This window comes from Oxyura jamaicensis, chromosome 1, assembly GCF_011077185.1.
Source record: "Oxyura jamaicensis isolate SHBP4307 breed ruddy duck chromosome 1, BPBGC_Ojam_1.0, whole genome shotgun sequence".
In the NCBI taxonomy this organism is placed as follows: domain Eukaryota; kingdom Metazoa; phylum Chordata; class Aves; order Anseriformes; family Anatidae; genus Oxyura; species Oxyura jamaicensis.
In genome coordinates this window covers 126,483,764-126,503,878 of record NC_048893.1, presented here as the reverse complement: position 1 = coordinate 126,503,878, position 20,115 = coordinate 126,483,764, and the positions used below count along the sequence as shown (strand labels likewise).

General features: G+C 41.9%; 1 protein-coding gene across 12 annotated transcripts in view; it reads right to left on the bottom strand.

Annotated features, from left to right (window-relative positions):
* GPM6B (glycoprotein M6B) overlaps positions 1-20,115 on the bottom strand; it is a 108,227-nt gene that overhangs the window by 4,193 nt on the left and 83,919 nt on the right. For 7 of the 12 annotated variants that reach the window (XM_035330355.1, XM_035329785.1, XM_035329529.1 and 4 more), the window contains exons 2-7: positions 19,268-19,387; positions 8,849-9,035; positions 6,309-6,465; positions 3,051-3,222; positions 1,078-1,151; positions 701-766 (exon numbers count right to left, since the gene is read on the bottom strand). In XM_035330355.1, the coding sequence (XP_035186246.1) occupies positions 701-766; positions 1,078-1,151; positions 3,051-3,222; positions 6,309-6,465; positions 8,849-9,035; positions 19,268-19,370 (759 nt within the window). In that variant the 5' untranslated portion in view covers positions 19,371-19,387. Of the gene's footprint in view, positions 330-700; positions 767-1,077; positions 1,152-3,050; positions 3,223-6,308; positions 6,466-8,848; positions 9,036-19,267; positions 19,388-20,115 lie in introns of all 12 variants that reach the window. The other 5 variants (XM_035330183.1, XM_035330030.1, XM_035330264.1 and 2 more) reach the window with 2 other exon arrangements.

The window sequence follows — 20,115 nt, the reverse complement described above, 5'->3', positions numbered from 1 at the left end:
TACAGGAGAGTAAGACACAACAAGGTGACGGCTCAAGCCCACTTGGGCAACCGTTGATATTTTTACAACAGATGCTATTCTGAGCTTCCTCCAGGGTGAAGATGCAAGATAACTAACTTGCCTTTTGTCCCTTGAGTATAATCTACACACAGGCCTAAGGCTATTTTGCCAAAGAGCAGGCACCATTACACCTGGATTTGGCTGATAAGAAGTTAGAAGCCGGCAGCTAGAGTAAGTGTTAGACATGTAAAAAAAAATCATATTATTAACATCCCTTTTTTCAACTGCTACCTGTGATTGGCATTGCAGGGTTGGGCTAGTCAAATTGCCTGGGTCCAGACAAAAAGAACAAGAGGTTACAAGCTATTGATCAAATAAACTATAACAGCGAAAAGAAATAGTGAACAGAAAAATATCAACAGTGGGTAGAAGTAGGATTTTAAAAGGACATGCAAAGATTTTTTTTTTCCTAAGGATAGAGCAGGTGAGTTAAAATGACTTCTTAAAGCAGAAGTGTGGGACCTGCTGACTCGTAATGACCAAAGCTTAGCAGAAAGTAACAGTGATTACAGCTCACCCTCTTTTATGTCTAGTATCAGCATTTTTAAGATGCATAAAATTTGATCTTAAAGCATCTTAAGTCTGAAAGGAACACATTGCGCAGTAAAAATAAATAAATAAAAAAAAAAACGCTACCCACCAATGCTATGACAGTGGCACCAGCTCCAGCACAAGCCACAATGAACAGGTGATAAGACATGTAGAACTAGAGGAAAAAATGAGAAAACAAGATGTTAAAAAACATTTACATAACTAAGGATAGTATAACATGCATTTCAGCTGTTTTAAAGAGTAAGGATAATAAACCTGTCATCTTAGCTCTAAAAACGTAAACTGTTTAGAAAACACTTTTTTTTTTTTTGATGAGCAGAGCCAGAGTAGTTTCAATATTCTGCCCAAATCAATTTCTTTCTACTCTTAGTATTAGTTTCCTCCCCCAGGTTTCACCAAGTTAGTTATTATGCTGTGCCTAAGTGACCTGGAGGCATAAGTCGCATATGGGTCATGCCTGTGTACCTCGTTCGTGTTGCAGATGTTCTCCAGGATCGGACCACAGGCTTTGCCAGGTACAGCATTCCATGGGATAATACCTGAAATACCACAGCAAAAGAAACTACTGATTTTAGCAATCAACACACACTTTGTGTTCCTTTCTCATTTTTTCTGCCCACTTGCCAGTTGTGTTCCCATTTTGGGCATCCACGCGTTGACCAGTACAGCTTTGACTTGGCAGGAGGAATTAAACAGCTCACTAAAATTGCACTTTCTCCTTATACCCTGGCTTGCTGCCAAGATATGTTCTCAGATGTGGTTTTCCCATATGGCAGTCAAATGGTTGGTTTTCTGCACTTCAGGTCCAGTCTCATACTGCCTGCTCCCTGAGACTGGGGACTGAAAGGGATCATCTGCATCTCAGAGAATCTTGGCACCATTTAGGACAGCATTTAATGTGCAGTTCCTTACTAGATTAAATTCTACTTGAACAACTGCTGTTGAAGAGGGTGAATGTGGAGCTGGAGAGAACTACACAAGAATTTTCTTCTATTTAAGTTCCAGGGTGTAAAAAATCATAAAGTGAGAGCTGCTCTACCTCATGTACTCCCAACTATGATTGAAAATCTGAAAAGTCGATGGGATCTAGAAAGTTTAAAATAACCTAAACTTTTAGGCCAGTAACAGATGTAAAGCTCAAGCAGAAGCCATGGCTTGAAAAAGGAAAACAGAACTTCGCCTCCTCGGTACAACTCACATTTCAAACGCAGCTGGTTGGCATTAGGAACTTTGTAAGAGACAGGTCACTGAAATTATCTCAGGACAGTATGGCTTTCAGAAAGACCTCATTGGATTTACTTTAAAGCCAGTTTCTTCTCTGCAACTGCAATGTACAGTTGGAGGCATTCAGCTATTGCTTCCAGACAGAACTAGAAGACACTTCAGTGACACAAGCAGCGTGCTCAGAAGCTGCTCTTTCCTGCCACTTATTGAAACATAAATGATTTTATCAATCAGAGTAAAAACGCAGCCCCACGCAGCCCTCGCACAGCTGCAAAACAAGCAGTATAAGGGTGGAGGAGTACACCTTCCCCCTGCACTCCTGGGCTTTGCTTCTGAAGAAAGTGTACTTCCCAGCCTCTGGTGGCAGCTGCTGAAATATGAAGCAAGCATTTGACTTGGGACTTCTTGCCTTTAAAGCTGGTACATCTTATTCTCTCTTACAGGACCTAGAGCCAGGACAGGAAAGCAAAAGCAAGCTTGCTTGCTTTCTCGACCGTGAATCTGTTTCCTCAGCTTTGATTTAATTAGTCCAAAGAAAAAAAAATAAACATACCTAGAAAATGCAAGCTAAAATAAAACCCAAAGTAACTGTGACAGAAAGTGTTCAAGCACAAGGGAAGATGAAAAGATTAACTTCAGGAAAACTTCACTTTAATAACTAAAGAATTTGAAAGGCCAGACGGTATTTTTAGCTATTGCCCCACTGCTCTGCTACTTGCATCCCTCAGTTTTCTCTGTATAATGAGAAAGGAGAGTTAGTTCATTAATATCTGAGGCAGACCCTCGATTGCAGGTGTTTGGTTTTAACTGAAAGTAATCATTACAGCAAAACTCAGGCATTAACTTCATAATTAAATGTAAAAACAACTTTTTGAAAGAAAATATGTATACAAATGGGTTTAAGAAAACAGATTCTGGTTATCTCTCAGCTCTGTCTCTAAGAAGTTTATTTTGAGGCCGATCTATTTTTACACGTAATATTCTGATATTGGAAACTGCTACAAAATCATTTTAGATAAATGACTTGCCTGTTCTGTTAAACTGATTGCATCTGGAAAGAGATCAATGTAATATGAATTAATTAGAAAAGTAATAGCACATTCAGGGACACAAGATGCTTTTGCATTTGGTTCATTTGATAAAGCTGAAACAAAACTACTGAAGATAGACCAAGGAGAAAGGATAAAGCATTTAATCAGGATTTAAATAAGTACCGTATTGCCTGATATCCACGCAGATCTGGTCCCCTGGAACTGTCATATTTGTCTGAAGAGATTTGATGACTTCGCAAGTTGACCATATGTTATAGAACATAAAGACAGGCACAGCGGAGAAGCCAAAGACCCCAAGCCAGGCCACTCCAAGCACATAGGTGAGGAAAACAAACTGGGCAAAGAAAACACATGCACTTCATATCTGCTCTTTGAAAAGAATACTCAAATTTTCCTTAAAAATGCTTCAATACCATCTTTAAACATATTTTCAGAAATTAAGTAATGAAGTATTTAATTTTCATGAAATTATTCCATTATTTCCATGCATATTAACAACATTAGCATTATTGTTGCTTACAAATACTTCGGTACTTTAAGTGCTTCTGAGAAGGTAATTCAGGCATTTCTTTTTTCATCTGGCTGCTTGAGCAAGCAGCGTGGCCTCCTGAATGAGCAGTTCATTAATTTCTCAAGAGTCTCAGCTAAGCAGGTTGTAGGCTAAAACCAATAAAATTCCAACAAAAGTCAATTTAAAGATTTTTTTTTTATTAACTGTAATATACTAGCACTTCTATACAACTTGCAGATCAAAACAATAGAGTGAATTGATGCATACGGAGCTCTTCTGTACTCCCTGATTTATTGAAATCAATTTCGAATGTAACAGTTGAGAATACCTATTTTTGAAAACATACCATGTTCATTACAGCAGATCAGAAAACTAATACACATTGCCAAGACAAAAATTACTTACTTCAGCTCAGATGATCATGGATTTTCCCATTAAGATTTGCTGGTTTGGGTTTTCTTTCTTTCATTTATTTTTTTTTTTAATATTACATACATTTTCTTTGGTAAGAATATCAGGTATGGCACTCACTGCTTCAGCTATCTCCAGCTTTCTGCTCCCACTGGACCTCCTCTCTCTCCTAATCCTCCATGTTAAGTTTTATGGTGAAACACTAGCTCATGAGCTCTGGCATCAGCTCCTTGAGAGGCTAGGGTTCGGATTCATCCCACAAAAGGGAAACATTTTTATAGCTTCTGTGTTCTTTCATCACCATTATTTAACTCGAGGTGGATTGGAAAGGCTTTACTTTCCAGCAGAGCACTGTACTCTTATTAGAAACCTGTGTGCCAGAGCAGCAAAGATGGGAAAGGCTCTGAAAGGGGGTTTGTCTCAGCCTGAAACCAGAACTGACGGCCTGAACAAATACTGCAGCAGTGGAAGTTTGCATCCTCAGACGTGTGTCCAGACACACTGAGCAACATTGGAGCAACAGTTGAGCAACTGGTTAGATGTTGTAGGGAAAGAAGGTGGGGAGTTGGAAGCACTTGGAAAACTAAGACACACACAAAAACAGCTAGTCTTGAATTAATACAACTGAACTGAAATACCCTATGTCATGCCAGACACTAGAAGTTCTCAATGGATTTTGGTAATAACCAAGTGGACCACTTTAAAGGATTTCTATAGATATACATAAAACGTGTTTGTATGTACGTATTTGAAATATGCATGAGAGGGAGAATGGGAAGCCTTTAACTCCTTAAATAGATAAGGAAAAAAAATCACTCTCACATACAATACAGATAAATTGTTGGGAACAGTTCTTCTGCATTATCACAGCCAACAGAAATAATTCAGTCGAGTCAAAAGACTATCTTCTTTAATAACCTTAGGCAACATGGAAGGGACTGCACCCAGCTTAGTGATGTAATTGAGGAATAAGTAGAAGTGTTCTTGATCAAATAGGCAGAAAAAACAGTGGATGGCTAAAAGCTGAAGTCTGCAGGCACCACAGGTCTGTTAGGATGTTATTTCTCCTCACAAACCTCGTTCTAAAGCCTGGTGTTTTAAGCAGCTTTAGCACAAGACAGTGGCATATGCCATAGCTGTGGCCACTAACCACTGAGATGTCTTACCAGAGCTTCAAGTCTTTATTGAACTGCTAAATTCTCTCTTTCATTGTCTGGACAAATACAGAACAACATGAAAACATGTTTTTGTGTCATATGTCTGTGTGTCACACTGGTATTTGTGTAAGCAGCTGACAATGACATGTTTCCAACTACCCAACTATCTGCAGTAACGAGATGCACATATGTGTATGCATTTTGTATTTTGGATACTACTGTAGTTTGGATCTTTGGAAATGCTGTTTTAGACATAATTTTGCTCCTCAGAGAAGATGATACTTTCAAAGAAAAGAGCAAGAAAATAGCTACTTAACTAGAAAATGATTGGATGTCTTATTTTTATTAGCCCTTGAAAAATTCAGTAAGTATCCAACAGCACAGTGGAAAATTCTTAACCCTTTTGAAAATAAACAGGCATCTTCTTTGTATTTAACCAGCTGAAAGTACATATTTTTTAAGTACAGGATATAGGTTGTATATTAAAATGCAACAATCACATCAAAAGCCTCTTCTCTTCTCACCCACACTTTCCCGTGGGCGATCTGTCATACTGCTTAGCTTCCTCCAGAACTACAAGCTTTGAATTCAGATTTTCAGAAATAACTTTGAAATCCTGTCTTAGAAATGTAGTTATGTTTCTGTTCTTGCAGAATGCGCCCTAGGGGGCAATATGGGTGAGAATCTGAAGTTTTATTTTTAGTTAAACTTTGTTTAAAATCTTCTAATACAGAAGCATATCGAAGGGAAGATGGCTTGTAACTTTAAGGCTCTAAGCGTTTCAGCTTTGCAAAAAAGACTCATTATTATATCCGTATGCCTTTTGCCATCTGCAAAAGCAAGACAGAAATACTTGATTCAAGTGCAAAGATGTTGTGAAGCTTCATTCATTAGTGTTCGTTTGAAGGATCCAGACGTTCTCATGTAGAATAGACTATGGAAGTCAGAGGCTTTGCAATCTGCTATTTAAATAGCTCTGCAAACCACAGCCATCTTACAATCTGCCCTTAAACATTATCAGTGTACTCTGTGTTCAAAAGAGCAAATTTCATTTTGTCACACACAGTTTTTCAAAATCAGCAGCCTCCACCAGTTTTGAACAATGGGTTCAGCTTTAGGAGGGGAAGGCCACGGTAGCACCCCACCAGTCAGCCTGCAGAACTTGGGTTTGACCAAGCATCCACAAATTTCAGAGAGGGACCAGCAACAGGGACTGGCTCACCCATAGGGAGTTACACAGGGGTGGTGGCAATCCATTGTGATTCAGAGACACAGGAGTCAAACCAAGCCCAACAGCTTTTAGCAAGGAACGACAACGTTCCCACTCCTAGTGCTACTCACCATCCCACTGATGCAGCGGCCACAAGCTGTTGTTTTGAACTCTCCATGCAGCTCCTTCACAGCACTTGTTGTATAAAAGCCTTCTGCCAAAAGGATTATTCCATATAAGAAGAAAAATGATGCAATGCCATAAATTACATACTGCATTAGCTGTATTCTAAAATGAAAAAGAAAAAAAAGATGTAATTAGATTTAATTTCTTTTAAAACAAAGCAAATGTAGTTAAACTTCAAAAACCTGCAGCAAATATTTCCTAAATATTGGAAATCCTTCCATTTGAGGTAATCTGGAACTGTCCAGAGGAAGAAAATTGCAGGGTATGTGGGATAAGAACTTCAGGATGTGAACCTGACTGTTTTGGAGGACCAGAATGCCAGATCTTCTATGCAACTATTCTCCTGGTCTCCAAGAATCATACTTTATGGCAAACTTCTCCAGAATCCATGCCCTTAAAAAAATAAATATCTTCTGTTGAGATGTTCATTTCAGATGAATATATTCACATAACAGGAAAATTAACTTTGTGGATCTATACTGATGCTTTTGTTTGTTTTAGGAAAAAACACATATATATTTTTTCTTAGATTGTTTTTAAGTTCTCACTACGCTCCCCCAACTAGCTTCTTCAAGGAGCACCTGCATGTTTTAGCTTCATTTAAAGAAAACTGATGACTACCACTTACATAGTTAAATGTTACCCAGACAGATAGCACATCCCTTGTATCAAAATAGGATATTGCTCATTTAAAATTATATGTGGGAAGTGAAATAGTGTTCATGTTTATTTTCCAAAGTGATTCAAAATAACAGGATAAATCCATTGCACCTGCACTATGAAGCATAAAAAAATATATGCTCAGCACTTGATGGAGAATAAAAGAATAGATTTCACTGTCACCAACAGTCTGGGAGAGACTCTACACTCGTTACCAGAAATTAGTAATATGAAACCTGGTTAGAAATCTGTTCTACAAACAATGGCCCTATTAATATATTTTTCATTGATTTTACATCTCTTAGTCTTAAATAATTTGCCCCTTTCTGGCACCTCTTTTCCCTTGCCTTTCTTGTTTGACTTCCACAAAGCCAGAGACCACAGCTGGAATTACAGCTGGATTTTGGTAGGAATTACACAGCCCCCCAGCTGCTGATGCCTCAACGAGAAACACTGTCAACAATTCTCCAAGATTCAAAACTTGCTGCCTGTTGTGGCTACTTTTGCAATTTCATTTGCAAATTCTAAGAACAGCTGCTCATTGTTTTTGTCTATATTTTTATGCTAATGGCAACATCCCTGTGGTTCACGCAACAGAGCTGGGGACGTGGTGCTCAGCCTCAGGGGGCACAGGGGTCAGTGGCTGGGTGCAATCCCACTGCCACGGGGCAGCTTTGGGCATTGGGAGGGGGAGAAGCCCCAGAATGGTTCTGCAGGCCTGAAGTCAGTGTTCTTGGAGGATGGGAAGGGGTGAGCTGTGGTGGTCTCAGTCTCAGTGCCTGCAGGTTGACAAGTCTATGTCCACAAGAGCTAAAAGGGAGGCTATGGAAAAAGAAAAAGAAAACAAAACCAACCAACCAACCAAACAAAAAAACCACCTCTGCAGAAGCTGGCAGCTGGGAAGGGACCCCCTGCAGAGCCCATGTCTGCTGCCCTGACTCCTTAGTGTCTTGACACTGGCATGCAATCACCATGAAGTTCAGCTTAATAAAAATTCCTTTCTGCCACTGGACAGAAGTCTTCTCAAGGACCAGCAGGTTCAGCATCAGGGGACATGTAACACCAAGCTAGCTGATGCTCCAAAGACCAGCATGTATCTGATCTACTGAACGCTTGGGTCTACATGGTCCTCAGAAAACAGAGGTTTGCTCCAGTGGGGCTGGATGCTGGCTGCAGGCTCTGAAACAGGCTTCACTGAGAAAGCTCAGGAACACAAAATCCCTAACATTTCACTGGTGGTTATTTGCAAAGGCTAAAGTAGCAAAGACAAACATATATACTATTTATAATCTTTCCTCTCTGCTTTTTTTCTTGCTTTTCTGTTCAGTGCACAATACCCATCCACCTTCTTCTGAGGGGCAATGGACACAACGATGCTTCACAGTTATTTCTGTTATACCTTCAAACTTTGTATTGCTGCTGGATGCTATTTCTACAGGTTTCAACACATTTACCAGGGAATCTAATTCAAGCACAGGATCTTATCCTGCCCTGTGCAAAAAGCTGCTTCTGTACTCTGGGTGCATCTTTGCTTTCTGATGACTGAAAGAAGTCAGGTATAATTCTGGAGCAGCAGGTATAATGCACATATTTAGAGGTCTCTTGATGCTCATGAAAATGATGTCATGAATACAAATACGTTAAGCAGGATACACACTCTTTCAGTGTTTACACACAAAGAGGCAAACACCTATAGGTGTTGGACAAACAGGCAGCCTAATACTCAGGGACAGAGACTGAGATTTGAACCCATCTCTGCCTGTTCAGCATGAGGGTGCTGTGGTGAATGTCCATCATGAACAACAGCAATGGGAGGCATACTTACACTTCACTCAGCAAAGCATGGTCGCTGGCAGTCGTGGAGAAGTGCTGCTCAAGGATGGACACCGTGCCCGTGAGTGCCACGTGGCCACAGCCACAAAACAAGGCTACCCCCGAGAAGCAGAGAATGGTTGCCACCAGCGAAGCATATGGCACTCCTCCTAGGCACTTAATGCAACATTCAAAGCAACCTAAGCAGAAGAGAGAAAGCCAAAGGAACATTATGAGCAAAAAGCAAATTATGAGCGAAAAGAATATTCGCTTTCTGCTTGGTAAAAGCTGTGGGGAATAAAAGGCCCAGACATTGACGTTGCGCTAAGCAAAAATCTATAGATGGTGCAAGAAAGCATCACCCTCTAAAACAGTGACCTACAGATCTGTCAGGGTGAGCTCAAAGCCTAGAAAGTGGGCCAAGTGCTCCTAACTCTACAGGATCAAGTGGAGATCGATGAGACAGCCTATGAAATGGAAAAAGAAAATAGATGTTTATCTGAAGTGATCCATTGCAATTCAGCTGCTGACACAGAGCTCATGACATATCAGCATTACTGGTATTAAGGACATGAGCACCAGGTGCTAGCACCACTTGGGAAGCCAGAGAAGTAAGCGCTCAAGCCAACGAAGCCTTCTGGAAAAGTGAAAGATGCTTTGTTGCTTTCATTGACAGAGGAACATATTTAGGTCTGTAAAACCTAACTACTCTGTGCTCTACCATATCTTTGTGTGTAAATCCATATAAGGTTATACAGATACAGATATTTATCAACAGAAAAAATTAGTGGCTGCCAAAGATTAGCAATTTTTACTGACAGTAGTGAGATGGAGCTGTATTATATATTTCCAGCTTTATAGGATGCACTGGATTTACAGTGATCCCTGAGTACAGCCTGCAGTAGCGTAATCATAGTCTTAATGAAATTTATTGTCCAGGAAGTCTGAGTTAACAAAACAACCCCCCAGAAAACTGCTGCTCAGCAAGCGCTGCAATAAGGTCGTGGCAGCCGAATTACCAGGCTCCTCCCGACCGCGCTGCCTGAAAGCCCATCTGCTTGCAGAGCTGGGAAATGTAAATCGGAAATAAACACAGCTTTTAACCGTGTTATAATGGTAATGGCAATCCATACCAATTCATTACTTCGGGGTGATGGCATTAAGCTGTCTCCATTAAGGTACGTTTCATACAACTGCACAACGCACAAGCCATTAGGACCCCGCTCGATGGCATGCCGGGCCTAACGCCACAGCCCGCTGCTCCTGCTGGATGGTGCAAAATTCAGAAACCATGCGTGGGTATGGGACAGCCAAACCCACGCATCCCGTCTTCCTCAAAGTCCTAGCCCAGATTATAAATGTAAAATTCTCCTTTTAGAGAGCCACCGGCAAATGTCCCAGTCAGGCTCAAGCAGCTACCACCACCAAGATGACTTAAAATGCCACTCTGCTGACTGCAGGCAAGATTTAATTGCATGGGAGTGAGCCTGGGAAACATCCATAGCCAAGCCCGCAGCTGGAAGCCGCGCAGTGGGAGCTACCTCCAGGACAGAAACCCTGCAGCACCAACAGACACGGCAGCTGGGCACTCAGGGGATGAGATACACAGATGTGTGCTATCAGAGGAAATCATCTCTGCTGTTCATCTTATCACAGAGGTTCAGGGTCAAGTTCAAATACCAGGCCTTGCAGAGCAAACTTCAACTTTTCCACAGCTCCTAAGCCACATGTCGGACACAACATGTCCTACACATGAGGCTGGCTCGCTTCCCCCTGTGTCTGCCTCCGCATTAGGCCCAAATCTCCTGGAGTTAATCCCAGGAATTGTTGCACCTGGCACAGGGCTGGCAGAGAATGACTGTCCATGCCTGACAGCATGGTGGCCCTGCAGAGCGTGCCCAGCACACACGTGGCCACAGCCCAGCACAAAATGGCCTCCCATGTCCTACTCGTGAAGGAGGAGGCAACCAAATGCCAGCTTGCTACTTGGAGAGAAGGAGGCTGATCACCTCCTCATGCTGATCGCTTCATGGAAGGATCCCACCAGAGGTGGGAAATAAAGCAGCTGGAAGCAAAGCCAACAGACTGACAAGGTCTGCAAGAAAAGCTTCATGTTTCAGAAAATGAGAGCAGCCTGCTTGACAATACTCTCAAAATTGGTGTAAACCCAGGGTTAACAGTTAATGTCACCCAGCTAGGTACTTGTCTCCCTAGTACCACACACTGCACAGCCTGCTGCCCAAGCTACTAGCAGAACAACCCAATTTGTAGGATACCTTCTCCCAACACGTTGCAACACCTTCTGTTCATCCACAGACCCTTGTAAAGGACTCATGGTGGCAAACGCCCTTCTCTCTTCCAAGTTGTTGGCAGCAGAACATAGCATCTTTGTGGCTATACTTTTCATGTTCTACTCCAACAGCCCAAGTAAGAAGGCACCACAACAATTTGAGTGGCCTTTGTTGTTTCAGACCATGGCCAAGGGACACCCTAAGAGGTCTGTTAAGCAACCACGCTATTTTGAGAGAGGCAGAGGAAACTGCCCAAACGTGGAACTGCAGGAACTTCACAGCAAGCCTCAACCTGCAGGCAGAGGGTCTTCAGTTCACAGGGAAATTGCACGCTGCCAGCTTGTGACTGCACACAGCATCCCAAACCAGCACGTTTCCATGAGACAGCATCCATACATGCACAGTTGTCTGCCATCCAAATCAACACCACAGCCTTTTTTTTTTTTTTCTTTTTTTTTTTTTTCCCCTCAAATCTTAAACAGGAGCAGCTTCAAAAAACAGCTAAAATTAGAAGTTCATCAAGTTCTAAGATACTCTTACCCAGCTTTCCAGCTGGGTAAGATTTTTTTCTCAAAATGGAAGCTTCCTAGGCAACCTGCTTTATGATCCATCTCTGTAACCCCAAGTCAGCAAGTATCTTCATACAGTATGATAGCAAACCACAATGACGTTTGCCTATTTCATACTCACTTTTACAAAATAGCTTGATAACAGACTGATGGCAAGTGCAGCCTGAAGGTCTGCAAACTAAAGCTGACCAAAATAAGTAGTATTTTTTTTTAAAGGTTTAGTTCCAATTTTCTGTTACTTTTTCTGTATACAGCCACTGCACTGAAGCTTTCAGCTATACATCCACTTCCAACACAACAGAGTAAAATTATTTAAATATGAAACTGTGGAGCACAACCACACATCGCTGCATCTCCCCTTTCAATGGCCATTTTGTGCAAGGCATCACTAGAACCTTTTGTGCAAGTCAGCAGAATAAAAACATTTTTTGTCCCCAGGCTGGTGAGCAGCAGTTGCCATGGCGGCAGGTTAATAACAGCCCAATGATTTGCCCAGGGCTGCCTGTGATCTTGGCTACAGATTTAACACACTCTCAGAAGGAGGCCAGCTAAAACAAGGACTGAGATTATTCTCTAGGGAATGAATGCTATTAAACACACACACACACAAATATTCCTGCTAAAGGACAAAAATAAAGAGAAGAAAAAAGAGACAGGAACTGACTATTCTTTTAATCTCCTGGAAACTATCAGTCACAGGAAATTGGTAAAGGATGAACCAACATATGTACACAAATCAGCAATTGGTTGCTTAATATATGAAGAATAATTATATAATGTATCCAGCAGTGTACAGACTATTACATATATGCAGGGGCTTAGCCATTCAATTTCCCATGTCAAATGGCAATTGTGTGGCTAAAGCGTCTTTGGTCCTTTAAGTACGGCTTTAAGATTTAAACTCAGTAAAGCAAGGTAATGCAGATTTCATGGAAAGTAGTCTTAAGGAAAAAAAAAGGAAAAAAGAAAAAAGCAATTCTCAGACTGTGACTCATCCTACTAAAGTCGAGATGGACTGGAACGACAAAATCTTTGCTAATGAGATGACAAAATACAGTGCAATGGGATCAAGTAGGTGTTTTGGGTAGTCCCAGGGCTTTGTCTAGGAAGTTAACACATCAGCTCTTGAAGGCCAGGCTTGAAAAGCTGAGCCAGATGTATGTTCATAAAGCCATCAATCAAAACAAAGCACGGAAAACATGATGTAAAGAAAGAGTGTCCACAGCACCTCCTGGACGGAAAGCCCACCTGTCCTCTGATGTTCAATACTCCTTCTAGATTGAACTAGTGCCTCGGTGTATCCCCAGTAGAAACCACTGATACCCTAAGGCCACTCAAGGTTGCTGTGGCACAAAAAAACAGTGAATAAAGAAAACCAGAAATGGGGTTGGAAAAGCTCTCCATTTCAGGCAACTAAACCTCAAGGTTCCCATGGCCATTTTCTGAGTTGGCTCCCACTCTCTTTTCCCTAGAAGTTTCATTTATTCTCCTCGCATAAATCTGTCAATCTGTCTTCCTTTTCTTAAAGTTGAAGCAATAGGCAACTTTTTTTTTTTTTTTTTTTTTTTTTTTTTCCCTCATTGCTTACTGCCTGTAATTTTGTACTGCATTATTAGAAATCCTGGCATGTGGCACACCTGTCCAATTTCCACATGAAGAAATGACACAACCTCTTCTGCCCCAGAACCACCATCTATCTCTCCTGTGCTCAGCACAGGGCTCAGGGAGCAAGTGCCAAGGAACTGTTTTCACAGAAAGAAGGTTACCAGAGACCCAAGGGAAGAAAAAACACTTGATAACATCTTAAATGCAGTCATTGCTTGTAATCAGGTTCATTATTACACATCCACGTGAGCCTGGTGTTGGGATCAGCACTCCCAATTCACATATAAAAGTAAGAGGAGAACTCAATACTTTACATTCACCTCCTCTTTCCCCGGTGCTGAAGATTACCTAATGCCAAGCATGCATAATACCACGGGAGACTTAAATCACTATGGATCTTTGTCAGAAACTGAACTTTATGTCAATGAAAGCAAATGCCAATTTCACTTTCTGCCACATACTGTATTTTTGCAAATCTCCTTTCTGAATGTCTTATGCATGCTAGGATGTACATTTTTGTACCCTACAGCATGATTGACACCTACGGGGGAAGCAGTGAGGGATGTGGGAATGTGCCAATACCTCTGAAGCAAACATGGCATTTGCCTCCCTCTTCCTTTCCTGTGTAAGAATAAGACAGTACCTAGCAGTGAGATAACTTCCACTTCTCACACCTGTCACCCACAGCTGCTGCCAAGGGTCACCAGCAGCAGTACAATAAGATAAAATATTTAATCTTACAGGGGTACCTTTAAAGCATGTGACAAGTTTCTCTCCATGCTTTAACAGAGGCACTAAAATAAAAAGGCTTTGTGTTAAATCACTTGAAAGTCTGTTAAAGCTCTGCTCTTACCTGTTCATCTTAAACATTACTGATTTAGAGAAGATGACACAAAGCTAAAACCTTCATTAGCAATTATGATAAATGCTCACTCATCACAGGTATGGATTAAGTATATTAAATAGACTAACTAAGTGATGAGCTCAAACAGAGCACATCCTCTGTTTTCTTCTTAAAACTCTTCAAGTTCAATCTTTCTAGGAAATTTTGCCTTTTTGTCCTCCCCCTAATTTTGCCTTTTTGACCTCCCTAAATCAGAAGAGCTGCAAAATTAACTTATACTGAAAATGAACTTTTCATGAGAGCCAGGAAACAAAAATGCTGCTTCAGCCTATCTAGACCAAGTTGTAAATCAATATATTAATATGCCTTCCTCAGCAACATGCACAGCATCTGCGCCGAAGATGATGTGACCTTTGGAGACTACAGCCATCAGGGCTGCCACAAAGGATTAGACCTGAAATCCAACAAGGCCACCACTCTGATTCTTCATGGTGGCTAGTAGGGGATGCTTCAAGTGACAATGCGGTGAGATCTGGGGTAGTTTGATCCATCCACTCAGTCTTAGCCTGATCTCTAATATTTAGGAGCTACTTGAAGGACTGAAGAGCAAGGTTTAAACCTTGGAGCATTAGATGCTTCCATGCCCTTGCGTACCAGAGAAAAACCTTTGCTCATGTCTCCAGTGCTGGAAGTGGTGCAGAGAAGCCAGAACTGGTGCACACTAAGAACAAGCATTTTGGAGCCTGAAAGCACCACTGGAAGACTCCTTTTTAAATCCATAAAGCACTAGGTATCTCTCTGGTACTATATGAATAAGAGTAAGAAGATGGACCTGAATACTCCAACAAAAATAAACAGGATTAAAACTGAGCACTTTTTTTTTTTTTTTTTTTTTTTTTTGGTAATATAATTAACAACAACAACAAAATCCATGCAGAGGTGATCAGTGTTCATCAATAATCAATAGGAAAAGCTGACTGTTTTTCCTTTCATTAAATAAAACAAAATTCAGACTGGAGAAAAGGCTTTTTATCAAGGCAAGATTTCTCTCTTCTGGATGGTATTAAATGACACAGGGAAGATTTTAAGAACAGACAGCAGTTAACATAACTCCCTTTTTTTTCATCAAATCTCAGTCTCAAATGGTCACTTACAGGAAAAAATAATCATTCCCACTGCAGGAAGCAGCAGGTTAAATTCTAAGACCTGCTTAGTGCCAGCACAGATGATCAGAATGGTCTTTTTTACAGACCCCATCCAATTTATCATCTTCAAATTTATTGAAATGCACACACTCCCCATTTATATCATTCCCAGCCTTCTGCAAGGCTCATTGAGTTCACAGGTGTTCTGAAGGCGTCTCTTTCAGACAGCACAATCTATAAAATGAATCACTATCTCCACGCGCATTGCAAGCACCCATCCCTGGCTGTTTGCTCTCTGCCTGCAAGGAGCCAGACTTGCATGGGAAGCGTATTGCCACCCCATGAGGCCAGGGGACAAGAGAATTGCTCTTGCCAGCTTCACTTGCTCTTGCACAAAGGTCAGGCAAAACATTGTCTGCTTTAATTCATGTCTTCTCTGTTTTATTTTTAGCCAGTGAAACAGTGTAAACCATACGAGGAGAAATATATTTAATTTATGCTTCAGAAATGCCTTATACTCCAACAGGTATTAAGGGGTCCCCTTGAGGATGGATATTTTGTAGTTGTAAGCTACTCCTGGAGAAGAAAAAATAAGTAGATGATTTAAAAAGAGACTTCTCACATAAGGAATAGCTCAAGCATTACTGATAGAAGCTTTGGCTTTATTCCTTGCCAAAGACTCGTTTTAGTGTTTTACTATCTAAAGCAGCCCCTTGGGACTCTTGCACAGCCTGAGCATGTGGAAGGGCACACTGATAGAGTTTAAAGGGCAAATTCATTGCACCAGCAAGGGCAGCCTCTGGTCCAAACTGCGCTGTAACTCTCAGCTGATGGACCATCAGCTCACCACTTAACGTGCCTGAAGACATGCCTCCTGCTCACTCTCACCCTGACCTCCCTCCCCTCGGTTCCCGTCTTGCTTTCTTGGAGAAACAATCAATAGGGTGAATGTGAGAGAATTTCTGCCTCAGTAGTTGCCAGCCCAGGTGATTACTGTGGACAAGTTCAGGCCAAAGAAGTAAAAGGGATGAAGCGATGGGCAGGGTGCCAGAGGTACTCAGAGAGATCCAGGAGAGATCCAGGCACATTCGCTGGGAGAGGCACAAAAGCACCTAAGCACTTCAGTGCATGGCCACTTCATTACTTCTGTGAAACCTTCTGTAAAGACATCTGGGCCTCCCTGATTAAATTATCCTCCAGATCCACCTGGTACTTGGAAGACACCATTTCTAAAGCTGACTTGACTTTAATCAAAGGCGAGTATCTTACCTGGAAGACTGGAGTTGTGGGTCTTAGCTCCACCTTTCTGGCAGTTGTAACTCACCTCACCCTCCATCAGCCATCAGTACACAATTGGAGAGTAAGACTTCTGCCACACTGGATTTCAGCCACCGCTACAGACTGCTTCCCCTTCTCCAGCTATAGAGAAGCAAATAAACACACCTCTCCCCTCCCTAGAGCTGAGGGCCAAAAACAGTGTGCAGGGAGAATTCAGCCCAGCAGGTCTAAGATTCAGAAGGTAAATTCCCATTTTCAGAGAGAGCTGAGGCCATCAAGACCTTCTGAGGAGGTTCACCCAGCTGTGGAGCAAGAGAAGCAGTAAGAAACCTGAATTGCAACTAAAGAAATCCTCTGTCCTGCAGGTATTTCCCCAGCTGATTGCTCACCACGCCACTTTCCAAATTTCAGCTTACTTCAGTGAGGGTGCAAGCTGTTTTGGCGAGATGCTCCATGCTTGAGAACCTTCACACGCTCACAGAAGAGAGCTGAAACACCTCCCAGAATCTGGGGGAAGGCAAGGAAAAAAGATTCCTATAAAGCAAACAACGCCCACCGCCACTGGAAGAATGCCTACAGCTAAGCTTACATCAAACAACCAGTGCTAAGTATTTCTTTCTAGAGACAGAAGTGCATCCTGGGGGAAAATAAATAAAAAAATAAAATAATGTTTTAGGCACTTTAAAGGCTCATTAAGCTTGCAGCTTAAGCTCTGAGGATGCCTTGGCTTGAACACTGCAGCAAATATCATGTTGACTCTTTACCATTATTGCTCAAGTGTCAGAGTAAAGCTTAAAATGGTTGAAGGGACCGTGTCAGATGTGAAGATCCTGTGAAATGCTGTGGGGATGCCCAAGAGGGGCTCTCCTAGTGATGTCCACGCTGACAGCCACAGGGGAGGCAAGGCAGGAACATCCACACTGCTCCAGCACTCATGAAATAACATGGCTTGTCAAAGCAGCTTGAGCGTGTATCCTTACACTCCAGCCAATGCCATCCAGCAGCAGGGGGCTGCATGCCAGTACTGAAGGGAGGTGTGTTACAGCAGGTGTGTTGTGATTAAAGCCACATTTTCCCTCCAATATGTGGGAAAGATCAATATTTTCACTGCAGCTAATCCATCATTGGCAGGTTGGTCTTACTAAAGACATGTTCAGAGCAGTTTTGCTGCTACCTAGAAACCTTTTAATTTAAGTGTGGCCACTTAAAGAACCTTTCTTTGATCTGGCATTTCTGGGACTTGTTTTGGTTTGATTTGGTTTCCATCAGCAAGAACCCTTTCTTCTTCAACCCCCCATGACAAGGCGCTGCATTTACCCAAATGTTATTGTGGGAAGCTTCCCAAGGCAGCCTGCATATGGATCCATTGCCTCAACAAGGTTTTCTATCCCTGTTTTAGGTGCCAGACTCCCAGCTGCCATGACAGAAGGCTGCGAGTCTACTCTGCGTCCTGGCTCATCCGTGCCAGCACATACGGACATGTTGCAGCTCTGGGGACAGCTGATGGGGCACAAGACCCCAAAAACCAGGCACCTGGCCTGCTCCCTCCACTCCCTCTGCCAGCCAGGAAGGCAGCATTCATAACTGATCATCCCTCCACACATCTTTTTCCCTTGTACAAAAGATACCACGTACGCTGATCTTAAATTTTGACGTGTCTTCTGGCATCCCCAAGTCTGTCACTGGGTCATTTATCATAAAACATGGCCAAAATGATATTGATAACTGAAGATGGTAGATGGATGGATTTGCCACCTAAGTACTTGCAGAAGAAAAAAAAATGCCATTCTGAAATACATACATATTTGAATCCTAAAGAACAACAGGTATGAATATATAATGGAAGCCAATTGGCAAACCTTTCTGTGCAATTGCTGCTAAAGTCCCTGATGCTGAGGCAGACATCTCCAGCAAACAAACTGCCATGCACTCTTCAGCCACTAGGCTCCACCATGAGAAGAGGATTGCTGGATACAACTAGTTACAAATGCCCTCTCTGAGCATCTCTGTCCTTCACTGTCTTAACCCTTGGTCAGGCTGGAATTTTCCAATGCTATCAGTCATGTGTTTGACTTCAGGTGCCTCTCTGAGATTCTTAAAAATAAATTCCCCCCAGATCCTTAAAACAAAGCTTCAAGAAAACAAAATTATCTTTTTAAGGACTCGACTCCCATATTGAAAGCCCAGGCATGTGGAAACACCAAACCATTTTTAAAACTTCAGCTTCTGTCTTCAAAAATCTGACATACACTCTACTGTTTCTAGAAAGCGACAAATGCAAAGAAAACCACGGAATATTATCTCGGAAATACGTTGTAGGAGACTGATAAACCAGATGTGCTGTCTCTGGTTTACTGTCTGTCAATCTCTGCATCTGTGGCTGATCATTTGGATAGACTCATCTGCATACAAAAACCGTACTACGTCATCTCATCTGTAAACACTTTTGAAACAATCAGGCAGAACAGTTAACAGGGAGGTATCCTTCACTGCACATCATTGTCTTTCAGGCATTAACAACCAAAATTGAACGTACGTCAAGTATTCGTATAAAAGAACTAGATTCCTTACAGGTTTAACAAAGAAAACAAAAAAAGCAGAGTAACATTTATCTTAAATTGTTAGGACTATTGCAAAGCATTAGGTTTATGCTACCATTTCTGAACTCTCCATTCCAGTTTCACCCCGCCTTTTATTTACCTTGAATCCCCAAAGGACTAACATTGCCTCTCAATGCTGGCACATGATGGTACCGGTGTGGCCTTGAACTCCTGTACATCCAGTGGTACCTGCCAATTTCCATTTCTGGTCTGGTGATCACTGCCAATTTTAGGTGGTAAAAAGTCAGTGTCACCAAAGTTTGTAGTTCAGTACTTTCAGTCATTTAACTTTAAAAATAAGAGCCCATAAAAACGCGCTGTAGTTTCATCACTGAAATAACGTAACTTTACCAAAACAAGGGAGGGGTTGGGGGACAAACAACAGGGGAATGCTCATACAAATATTAAGAAGGGTTGAACAGCTGAAACTCCAGCTGGGATTTGAATTAAACACACGGGAAAGGACCCTCTGTTACAGTGGCCGGTCATTCCCCCTCACCCCCCACTCCATTTCTCCCCCTCCTTGTTCATGGCAAGAAATGAAGACAAAGTCATGGCAAACCACGTTATCTGGTTCCTAAAAACTCAAAATCTGAGAGAGAATGATTAATATCCCATTTTGAGACAAGGCAAACACAAGAGCTCCTTCTGTTATTTTTTTACATTAAAAATAAATAAATAAATAAATAAATAAATTGGGGGCTTTGTTTCCCATAGGCTCTACTGATTTCCAAAATTCTGGACCAAATAAGTTAAAAGAGGCTTATTCAAGGGTTGGAGGGAGCAGGAGCTGCTATCCTTCTCCCCCTCTTTTTGGGGCCCAGAGGACAGGCACAGCATTGACATTTCCCCCTCGCCTCCCTCACAGCACTGCCAGGCCGTCAGGGCAGGATGACCTGGCCATTCCTTGTAATGCACTGCAGCCCCCTTGGCCCTGGTGAAGTGCAA